Below are 12,114 nucleotides of genomic sequence, written 5' to 3'. Positions count from 1 at the left end.
TGAAGGCACCGCCTCCCGCTCCGCCCTCTTTGCACAGCTCAACCAGGGAGAGGCCATCACCAAAGGTCAGCAGAACAGAAATCGAATTCTGGTCCGTGAGTCAAACTTCATCCAGAGCTGCTGCTGCGTGTATTCACCCAGCTCCCGATGCATTTTTAAGTTGCATTTAAGCAGCTGAGGTCTTTCTGAGGCTTTTACTGAATCTGATGGATGGGACTGCAACCCAAAACCTCCTTTAGATACAGCAGCACCCAAATACGTTCAGCATACTTGATACTCACACCATTTATTTAGAGATATTCTTTTAATTTGAAGGCAGCCAGACTGGACACCATCAATCTCCAGTAGCTGGTGAACCTCTAAGTTGCAATTGCAATAAAAATCTATCCCCCTTTCTGTAACACATTTGAGGGATTAACTTGTGTCAAAATGTGTTACCTGTTAGGTGCAAAGATATGGCTTACAGCTCGGTGGGGACTACAATAATAAAGCTTTTTGTATTAGTACCAGACAGTTGCAATGCAAGTGGACAGTTGTGAGTTTAAATATAGACAATTGATAGACCTGCCTTTAATGCTGTAGGGATAGGTCAAATATTGTAATAAATTAGAAAAATAATCTTGGTTTATGGATGGAAAAATATGATATAACAAGCTCTCAGAGCTCGCTACAGACTGAAAGGGGCAAGAAGATGTTGTAGCATTTCCTGTTCAAGGTGCAAAGACAGCTCATCCACACTAAAAGAGGTTTGGTAGGAACTGCTAAAAATATGTAGGCAGTTACACTTTAGGTTGTTACCCAGGCAAACCTTGAGGAAATAAAAAACATAAATTCACAGAATAATTAAACACAATTAGAAACAAACCTTTCCTGCTTAAGTATGAACATCCTTAGGACTGGAAACAAACTCTCTTTCATAAACACCCTTTTATTTTTTCAGGGCTTCGACACGTCTCTGATGACCAGAAGACTCACAAGAACCCCAGCCTGCGTGCCCAGTGTCCATCTGTTCGCTCTCCAACAAAAAGCCATACTCCAAGTCCCACCTCTCCCAAGAACTCCCCGCAGCAGAGCCACGCCCCTGTCCTGGAGCTCGAGGGAAAGAAGTGGAGAGTGGTGAGTTCCACCTCAGAACTGCACCCTACACCCTGCAAACCAGGCTGAGCACTGAGAGTGAGTCTTGAAAAGGCTGTGCAAGAGAGGGACAACAGTGTTACCACAGGACACTTTCTCCAGCTTTGTTAACCAACAGAATTACACCTTTATTTTTCAGCACCAGTTCCACACAAACATGTGTCCCATGCTTAAAAGCAGAGAAGTGTTTTCCTTTTGCTTAATCTACAGATGGAAGAGATGTACTTGTTTAAACTTTGGGAGTTAATTTATGTAAGCATATGCCAAGGAATATATCAGTGAAAATTTGCATGACTGTGTTGGTTAAAAGGGGGAGGAAACAATTCACACTTTAGCTGTGCAAAAGGTTATGTACAATCATTACTGGAGAGCTGAGATGCCACAAGGTGCAGCCACTGTCTGCCTGGGTTATTGTGCCCTCGGGTTATAGTACCTGGAACTTTCCTTGTGGATGTCTGGTCTTTCCTGGACATAGATGGAGCATCAGTGTCTTTTCATGCTTCATAATGAAAGGAAATTTCACAGAATCATAGAAGGCTTTGGATTGGAAGTTGCCTTTGCAACAAAAGTAATGGGCTTTGTCATGGTCTATGCTCACTTTTGAGTTCTGCAGCTCTAAAAGATACATGTTTCATCTAAGAGTGAATTAGGTGAAATATCTGATCCCCAGGCAGATCAGACTTGTAAGCCACAGGAAGGATATTGCTCTGTTGTAACTGAAGATGCAATGACTCGAGGATAAGTTGCACTAAACTCTGTCTGACTGCCAGCTAGTTAAAGACAACCAATTAAATAAACTTTCTTTTGAAACAGGAATATCAAGAGGATAAGAATGACCTGGTCATTAACAACACTGAACTGAAGCAAGTGGCCTACATTTTTAAGTGTAACAAATCTACACTTCAGATAAAAGGAAAAATCAATTCAATTACTATTGGTGAGTGGATAGTTCAGCTGGGCTGTAAATGCCAGTCTTAAAAAACCTGACTTAAGTGATTAATGATGTATCTGAATCATTCCATTCACTTGAAGGGGTTGATCAGTGAGTAAAGTCACTGAGCTATGCAGTGCAAAGCCAGGGAATTTTCACAGTTAATGTAGCAGGTGAGCACATGCTTTGATCTTGCCTTTCTCACTTATGGTTGCTTTTCTTTTAGACAACTGTAACAAGTTTGGCCTTGTGTTTGATAACGTTGTGGGAATCGTGGAAGTGATCAATTCCAGGGATATTCAGATTCAGGTAAATAGCTATTTAAAAAATAAAGAGAACAAGCAGGGGGGAAAAAAAGCCCAAAGTGTAGCTACAGAAGGTTTTTAAAACACACAGGAGCACCACAAATAAGAGATTGATGCATCCAAATGTATCTTCATATGCACTAAGTTCAGAAAATGCCTGTGAAAACTACTGACCATCACTGAACTGACCTCCCTTAGCCCAGTCCCTTCTGTTCCAGTGACCCTGAGAGATCTGTACACTGGAAGAACTGCTACTTCTGGCCCCAGTTTTCTTGCTTTCATGCTAAACAGCTCCTAGCACATGAAAGTTCAGTGGCACTATGAACAAATCCTGGCAGTTAGCCAACTAATTTCTAAGCCCAGGAGATGTTTTTTTTTCTATATCTCTAATTCTCCCAATGGAAATGTTCAAACAGACTGTCAAAGGACAACAAAATGACATAAAGTGAAATTAAGTGCTGGGATTTTGCAAATCTCCCCTGTCAGCAACATGACACATGATTAAGTAATGTAGTCACTTGCCTGCAAACAGACTGTGAGCCTCTACTGGTTTCATCTGTGATAACCAGTAAGCAAAGCTTCATCACAGATCATCTTCCTTGTTCTCATGAAAAGAAAATACACGTATTTTAAATCCATATATTGACCTCTCTTTTTGGGAGCACTTGCCCTGTTCAAAATACAGTCTGCTTGACATACACAGCACTTCATTCTTCCCAATCTGAAGAGATCTAACCATACATGCTCGGATACTGGGTTGTGTCCAACATACACCACAGTCTCAAGAAGGTACTTCAGAATGTATTATTTTAAGTGAAAAAGAAAGGAAATGTTAATTACATTATACCAAACTGCCAGTCTTCAAAGTGAGGCCCTTTACTTAAAAGGCTGTGCCTGCTGTATGACATTAACTAGACAGTCCTGCTCCAGGCTTCAGCAATACTGGTCACAGCCACCCCAGGGAATAACAGTGAGATGGTTTCTGTATTTTGAACCTGGTGTAAGTGACTGGCATTGCTCCCAGCTATGCATCATCTTCTGAACTGTAACAAGCAGTTTCAGTCATGATCAATATGTGTCTTTTTACAGCAGAGGCAGCTAAACATCCCAGGCATTTGAGTGTTTTTAAAAAATAACTATTATTTTTATCATTACCTCTAGAACTCTTCATGAAAGCTTATATCTTCATTTGTAATCAAGAGTGAAACCACAGCTTGTTAATACTCAAATAAAGAGGAAATATCTTTTCTAAGAATTGGAATTCTTTTGATTAAGCAGGTTCTATGAATATTGCATAAGGCTGCCAGGCCATGGAGCAGAGTGGAGTTCCACTTAAGAAAGCAGAGTCTGGCTGTAGGTTACATGCTGCCTGAAGCAGGCAGCTTCTGCAGGGTTTGAGTGTGCCAAGTGCTGAGCACCTCAATTTTCTCAGTATTTTGAAGACCTCAGCTTACCATTTCCAAATACATGATAAGTTAATGCCACAAATTTCAGTAAATTCATCCTACAGATTTTGCTAGTCACTTCAATGCCATGTTCCTTGGCTTTCTTGTCTCTCAGAGGTATTTTTTTTCATTGCCAGGTGTTTGAAAAATGTATTAACCAGACCCACCTTTTGTTCTCTATGACATGAGAACCCATTAAAGAAAAGAGAGGTTACAATGCTCTGATCCACTGAGTAGGTGAGGCTGCAGGACCAGGGTGGGATGCAAGAGGATAGGCCACTCCTTCTTTGTTTGCTGTCACATTTAAGGGACTGAAGCTGCAAATACATTCTCAACCTGGATGCTGGGAGCCACTCTTCCATTAACAAGTCCAGGTCTCTCCTGTGCTGTTACTGGTTTATGGCTCAGAATAACCTCTGCCCTTTGGATGCATTCTCCAGAGCCCACTGCTGCCCCTGCTAGGGAAAGGAGGGACAGGAGGAGGAGGAATTTATACTGACAACCAGTGAGTCAGACAGCCATGAAGAAATCTTCTCGTTTGTAGAACTGTAAACAAGAGAAGATTTCCCTTTCTCTCCTCAAGTAAATCTTCTGCTTGCTTCTAAAGTGACATAAGAAGTATTTTAGGGGTTTAATTAAATTGATCTCAGTACTTTTTTAGAACTGGAGCTTCCCTGGCAGGAGTGAAAATCCTTTCCTATTGTATGCTGTAAAACCAGGAAGAGCTTTGAAGTTTTCAGAGCATATTCCAAATCACTTGTTGAGCACTGCTGTATGCTGGGATCTCTCATTAGCCCTGACTGGGTTGGAGTGGACACGTTTGATTTCTTAACCAGTTCAGACTGTTGAATAAGCCTAAATATCAGCACAGAAGTGTCACTGAAATTAGAGAGAATCAGGGAAGCACTTTCATCAAACTATATATTAAAAGCTTGCTGTATTTGTTGTGGTTTAACCCCAGCCAGCAAATAAACCCCACAAAGTTCCTCCTCAGTGGGATGGGGAGGAGAATTTAAAAGAAAGAAAATGGAAAATCGTGGGTTGAGAGAAGAACAGTACAATAATTAAAATGAAATAAAATATTATAATATCTATTATAATAATAGTCATGAAAAGAAATAGAACAAAGAGAGGGGAAAATAAAAGCCAAGAAAAGAGAAGTGCTGCACCATTCAGTTGCTCTCTGCAGTGAGCTGACCCCACCAGCTCCCCCCAGTGTATATATGCCATGATGTTCTGTGGTGTGGAATATTGCCCTGGCCAGTCTGGCTCCATTGCTCTGGCCATCCTCCCTCCAGCTTCTGGTGCTCCTGCACACCACCAAACCATGGGAAGCTGAAAAGTCCTTGATTCCTTAGCAACAACTAAAACCATCAGTATATTACCAGCATTCTTCTCATACTGATTCCCACACTGAATCCAAAAGCCAGCACTGTTCTAGCTCCCAAGAAGAAGTCAGCTCTCTCCCAGCTGAAACCAGGACAAGGTTGTAAGCTCGCTGCTCTTTACAGATCTTTGTTACCACCAGCAAGAGTTTTCAGTGTCCAACAAATCAAATCTAAACATCAAGCAGGCAGCTGACACACAGATCAGATGATGTTGGCCAAAATGAGACCTGGTAGGCAATGAGGATTTTATAAGCTATATTTTTGTGTGCGTTTTAAGATCTGATATTAAGTAGATTTTATTTTGCAGGTGATGGGGAAAGTGCCAACCATTTCTATCAATAAAACAGAAGGCTGCCACATCTACCTCAGTGAGGAATCATTAGATTGTGAGATTGTGAGTGCCAAGTCATCTGAGATGAACATCCTCATCCCTCAAGATGGTGATTATGTGAGTGAGATATTTTTAAAGCTTCCCTCCCCCTTCTCTACTAGTCTTGGTAGCTAACAGCACTTAAACTAGGAAAGAAACTAACATACCACATATATTACATCACAAAAATAGAAGATCAAAGCCACTTAGATTTCTGTGTACTGCAATCTCAGCTCTCCGTGCAGGAAGAAATCCTAATTTTCTGGGGCAAAAAGTAATTTCAAAGATCTGACATGATGCTGTTTATTTCCATTTTGATAGATAATGGCTTCATCTCCTGTCCATTTAATTCTTCTTTTATTTCTAAACATAATCTCCTAAAGAAACTCACTTCATACAAGAGCACTCAAGCCTGAAGTTGATGGGGCTAAAACTAAGATAAATACAATACTACTACAGCTGAAATAATACAGTATAATTGTTTTTCCTGAAGCTGTTGCTACATGGGGAGCATGTGTAGTACTTTCTAGGATTTTCAACAAACGTCCTTAAAAGCCACTTAAACAGCTGCATTTTCCTGCTCCTTTTCTGTTCTAGTAAAATTTTCATACTGTGCCCACCAGCGCTTCTAGTAAAGTCATGCTGTCACTTCACACACCAGCAAGGGATCATGCAGGCAAAGCATTCTCTTACTAGGTTCCTAATTTCCTTCAGAAATCAGGGATTTTCCTCCTAATTTGCCACAATTTGAAACTGCATTCAGTGGCCGTAGACAGGACTTAGATTTCTCGTTATTCTTTTGGGTTAGAATTTTGTTTAGTAGAGGGGTTTGGGCTTTGAAAAAGAAAATATGTAACACCAGAATTCTCATGCTCTGCAGTTCCAAAAGTGACTGCTTGGATGCACAGCTTCGGATAACTAAAAATGGAACATCTTTCAGTGAGAATACTTTCATAGAAATAGTCACCTAGAAAAAAAAGGTTCTTTTGATCAGTCTCACCTCAGATCACCGTATCATCTGAAATAAGTGGATATCAAAATTCCTGTGTGAGATCTGAATGAAAAATCTCTTCCCTTCACGTTGTTTTTTGTTTCCTGGGAACAGAGAAAGACCCAATGACTTCTCCCATCCTTTCACCAAATACACAGAATGGAAGGAGACCTTCTTTGACGTTCTGCTTCATTTTGTGTATGCCACAAGGGATGAGGAGTCTGTTGACATGTAGCACTCTTGGAATGAAAGGGGTTTTAACTTTGTTCTTTCATATTGTAATCCTGCTTTCGTCCTTAAAATTATACTGCTTGCTAAGTCCCCATATCTAAATCCTTTCTACTGTCTTCCAACCCAGACACTGATGGAATCTAAAGTCATTTCTGACATGAGGCTTATTTACTTAGTTGTTCCAAATAATGGTGTGAGAGGGATTATTGCAAAGCAGCACCATCCCAAGGCTATTTGAAACTGGGTAGCAATAAGGCTCTTTCCTGTGTGGCATTGCAAAATAGCTTCCTAGGGTAATGAAGAAGGCTTCTCTCTAATCCTGGCATGTCTGAGCTATCAATGCTTTCTCAGTCATGTAGCACTAATAGTATTCCACCAGTTTTCATGGGGTATCCACTGTTTATTTAACCACCATTGTTGCCATTGTTTCTCCCCAGAGAGAATTTCCGGTTCCGGAACAGTTCAAGACAGCCTGGGATGGATCTAAGTTGGTCACTGAACCCGCAGAGATCGTGGGCTGACCTCCCAAGGCCGCCCGGCGCTCGCCGACCGTGCCCAGACCCCAGCCAGCACTAACAAAGCAGTGACACAGATCTAGAAGTAGCAGCAGCTCCTGCTGCTGTGATAGGCCTTCAAGCGTTAGCTCTGCATGCTCCAGGCAGCGGCACGCCCGGCACCCCTGCCTTAGGCACCCCAGCTCTTCTCTTTCCACGCTGCCTTCACACGCCGTTTTCATTCTGAGTTATTTCATGTGAGTGTGATAGATTAAACCCCCTGCCCTCCAGTCGCATCACTGCTTTGAAACATTGTGGACATTAAGCCAAAATACTGCATGATACACTTGTTATCATCTTGCTTCAGTGCATTCCTTTTTCTGTTTCTGCTAAGCCAAACGGCATCAAGACTTCAAGATGTTTATTTTTACTTGTTGAGCAATTCAGTAAAAATTAACCCCTAGAAAGTCTGCAGTTCCTTCTGGTTCTGTGGCAGTCACAATGGGGTTTGTTTTAAACAAGCAAAAAAGGGCAACTTTCAGCAATACATTTTGCTAACAGAAGATTTAGTAAACACCTGGTATTTTAACCAAACGCTTTTCTAATATGTGTATTTAGAAGATCTTTATGTTTTCTGTGAGGTAAGATTTTACTGTGGTCCACAGATGTGCTGTTGCCCTCTCGTTTCTTGCAAATTAGAAACTTCTAAACTAAAGCCTCATCTAAGCTAAAACCTTCCAGCAAATCACTTGAAGGTTTTTTGCTCCTTGGATTTCTTTTTTTTTCTGGTGAGACAATCTCTCATTCTTCAAAATCTCACTCTGTATCTTGCACCCATTTCAGAAAACTGGGGGAGGCCTGTGTGTCAGACACCACCTGGTTTCCTTACTAATAATGTTCCTTTAAAATAATGTAAAAACATCTTCCAATTTCTTCCCCACATTTGTAGGACTTACTCAGTTTCAAATATGTACACAAAGGAAAGCCATAGCTTTATGTCACACTTATTCTGAGCCCAAATAAAGGGGTGATTTCCTGTTTAGCCCTGGGGTTCTACTTTATAGTCCCTACTGTACATGCTTTTTTAACAAAGGTGGAGCATTGTATAAATTTGTACTATTTCAGCACATAGTACCAATAAAATTTTAAAAATTGAACAGGTCAGCTTATGTTTTTGATCACTTGTAATACTTTGTAACAGTGAAATCACAGTGAGACACTTGCAGAGCTAGTTACGAGCTAAATTTTGTGCCTAATTTACCTTGGAAGTACATTAATTCTTGAGGGTTTTTAAGTATATCTTTGATTGTGAACCCTATACAGTGCAACCAGTAGTGCTCATTCCATAAGGTTTTGCTATCGGGTGTTTAATCTCTATGTATAATGTGTTTGCTTTAATACATGCCATTTTTTCAACAGTAAACTTCTTATGAAATAAAAAGGAAAACGTACTTGTTTAAATAGAAAGTTGTTCAGAGCTTGCTCCATTGCAGTGTTTGTCCTAAATACTTTCACCTTCTTAAATGCTGTTTGAAAGGCTTGATTGAGAAGTAGCTCCTCCTCTCACTTCATTCAACATTGTCACTTTTTCTGCCATAACCCACCAGACAGTGACTAGCAGCTATTCTGCAGGCTAACAAATAAACCTGAAGTTCTGTGTATGCAGCTTGGGTGACAACCAGAGAACTGAGCTTCTCATGATTCTCACTCCTAGGTACATCAGAATCTTCCAGAGGTCATGTCTAGGGAGCTGATCATGACCTGGTGCAAGCTTCCTTCTATTTTAGTTTGCTTTCTGTTTTAAGATTTTCCCCTTGTTTTCCTGTATGGCTTTGGATGTGTCCCTCCTGTGTTCATGAACCACAAGAGGTCTGCTCCGTATGGCACTTGGGTGTGCTTCAGATCTGAAAAATGAGCACTGCAAACTTGTACTCTGTACAAGCACCTCATGAAGTCCAACAAGGGGAACTGCAAAGTCCTGCCCCTGGACAGGAACAAGCCCATGCACCAGTATATGCTGGGGGCCCACCCAGCTAGAGAGCAGCTTGCAAGAAAAGGATCTGGGGGTGCTAGTGGATGTCAAGTTGACTGTGAGCCAGTGATGTGCCCCTGCAGCAAAGGTGGCTGATGGTGTCCTGAGCACTGCCAGCAGAGTGAAGGAGGTGATCCTTCCCCTCTGCTCAGCACTGGTGAGGCCACACCTGGAGTTCTGCACCCAGTTCCAGCCTCCCCAGTACAAGAGAGATGACACAGACATACTGGAGAGAGTCCAGCAAAAGGCCACCAAGGTGATGAAGGGACTGGAGCATCTCTCCTCTGAGAGAGCTGGGGCTGCTCAGCCTGGAGAAGAGAGGGCTCAGGAGAGACCTGTAATGTGTATGAATACCTGAAGGGAGAGCAGAAGGACAGGCAGGCTCTTCTCAATGGTGGCCAGTGGCAGGACCAGAGGCAGTGGGCACAAACTGGAACATAAGAGGTTCCCTCTGAGCTCCAGAAAAGACATTTCCACGGCGAGGGTGACCGAGCAGAGGCACAGGTTGCCCAGAGAGGTGGTGGAGCCTCCCTCCTTGGAGACATTCAAAAGCTACACGGATGTGGTCCAGGGCAACTGGCTTCAGGCAGCCCTGCTTGAGCAGGGGGGTTGGACCAATGACCTCCAGAGCTCCTGCCAACCTCGGCCCTTCTGTGACTCTGTGATATGCAGTTATTTAGAATATTGGTTACTAAGAATTAGTGGAAATTAGAAGTACAGCGGTAGTAAGTCCATGTACCCACCAGATGGCAGAACCCAGCTGAGGGCCAGGCCCTCACAAGCTCTAGCTGCTAATGAAAGAAGGGTGAACCACAATATTTGCAGAGGATGTGGACACTGCTCGTCAAAGAAGTGGGAAATTCTACCTCTAAAAGTCACTGTAAAAACGTCTAAAGATTACTTTGATTTTGAAATTATCATCTTGGTGAAATGAGAAGGTTCGATTAGGATGAACAAGGAAGAAGAAACAACTACTTGTTACCAATGATTAAGTTGATCTTTTGGTATTTTGAGCACTGCTAAGCATATCTCCATGAAAAGCACATTTTAAAAAAAAAAAAAACAAAAAACAACAAAAAACCCACAACAACAAAACTGATTGAACTTAAAAGTAATAAATTTAACAGGGCTGCTGAAGGTAAAGAGGTAATTTCAAGCCTGCATTTGAAAATGAGGAATCTTTCCAATGTCCTAGGGAATTGCTAAGGCTTCCCAATGCCATAGTTATTATCCAGTCCAACCATTTTTGTTCTTATTCTGAGTCCTCAGGTGTATCTGGATCTGCACGAGTTCCTTCAACGTTACTGTACTAGCTGAATGTTCATAAACCCAGGCATCACTTTTCCTCCCCAGAGATCAAGGCTTTGTCCATTTGAAATCCTTCAGGGGCTCAACTCTGTATGCACCCTTAGTGCACCCTCCTGACGTGCTGTTCAGCTGTGCTCCTTCTAAAACCTGGAAGCAGCTGCCTCCAGACAAGTGGAGGTAATGGTCACTCAATTACACAATATGCTGGCAAGCAGAGCAGTTACTAAGAACATAAAGAACATGCGAGGCAGATTCAGTTCCCCCACTGAAGGTGTTGTGGGCTCACTGCTGTGGAAATGCTGCCCAGAAGGAGCTATTGCCATCAGAACGTGCCTATAAACAGGTCCCTGAGATATGAGGCAGTCATTAGATAACAGCTGTAACTAACACTCCCCAAGGAATGTTCTGAGTACCAGAATAAAAGAACCTGCTCCCTCTTTCTGATTGAAATAATCCTGAAAAATCTTTTTGGGTACCAAATTTTTTGTCAAACAGAGAACAATCCCTACGCCACCACCCAAAACTCAGTGGTGATTTTCTAGGCTTAACCCCACTTCCCTACATTCTGCTGCATGCCAAGGACCCTACCTGATGACTGCTGGCCACCAAAGACTCTTCTCCCCCAAAGCCCTAGCTCCAGTGCTGCTCCACCAGAGGCACACTCCCAGCTCCTCTCTGGGAACACTAAAGGATGGGACAGGGAATTGGGTAACTGCTTCCGAGTGCCATGCTCCTGAGTAAAGATGGTTGTTAGTTACTTTTCATTCAAACCAGCTCAAGCTAAAAGGAGAACACAGATATTTACACACAGCTCCCAAAAAAGACAGTGCTACCTACCCCGAGAGAGAAGTAGGAAAACTTCCCAGTGTTTCTCCTGCTGACTTGCTATGGCCTTTAACCCAACTGTGGCCACTAAATTCTGTTTTCTGTCTGCGTGACACCTGAAGTTGCTCCTATTAGAAAGAAAATGCCTCTCAGTGGACCATGACAGCTTTTAGAGCCAAGCTCTCCTTTCAAATCCTCAACAGGATGAGTCGGATTAGTTTCAGAGTGAAAAGCTAAACTGATTTGGTTTAGGAGACAGTTGTGGCAGGAGACAGTTGTGGCATTTTTCTCCACTGAAATATGTAGTGGGTTACTTTATACTTAGGTAAATGCATACATTTGTTTTGTGGCTCAAGATTCATGTTCTGTACCTGGCTTCTTGCCCCAAGGAGGGGTAAAGTTCTCACTCTGTGATGCCTCAGTCTGTATATTTCAGTAACGAAGAATCTTTTTAACCAACATTTGCATTTAAATTCACTCTATACAAGAACATGCATGCTTGATACAAATGTCTAAATAGCAGGAATATATGTAGGCTGCTGGGCACAACGATAATTAACCACTCTTGGAATGACAAGAGGTTGCTGTTGATTAATGTCCAACAACTCTCATCCAAGGACTCTTTAAAAGAGCTCCCATTACTAGAACACTTCAGCATGA

The 12,114-nt window shown here is 42.1% G+C and overlaps 1 protein-coding gene across 1 annotated transcript; it reads left to right on the top strand.

The window, feature by feature from the left end:
- Positions 1-4: 4 nt before the first annotated feature.
- On the top strand, positions 5-7,316 carry LOC103778398 (adenylyl cyclase-associated protein 2-like; the record flags this gene model as incomplete). Its single annotated transcript, XM_008945981.1, has 6 exons — positions 5-65; positions 941-1,116; positions 1,948-2,071; positions 2,292-2,374; positions 5,511-5,651; positions 7,233-7,316. Coding segments are annotated over 6 exons (669 nt in total), but the record flags the coding sequence as incomplete, so codon positions are not given.
- Between the last annotated feature and the right edge of the window lie 4,798 nt (positions 7,317-12,114).

The sequence above is a fragment of the Merops nubicus genome, unplaced genomic scaffold, assembly GCF_000691845.1.
Source record: "Merops nubicus isolate BGI_N331 unplaced genomic scaffold, ASM69184v1 scaffold12648, whole genome shotgun sequence".
Classification (NCBI taxonomy): Eukaryota; Metazoa; Chordata; class Aves; order Coraciiformes; family Meropidae; genus Merops; species Merops nubicus.
Note: the sequence above shows the minus strand (reverse complement) of the source record. Positions and strands in the feature narration are given on the sequence as shown.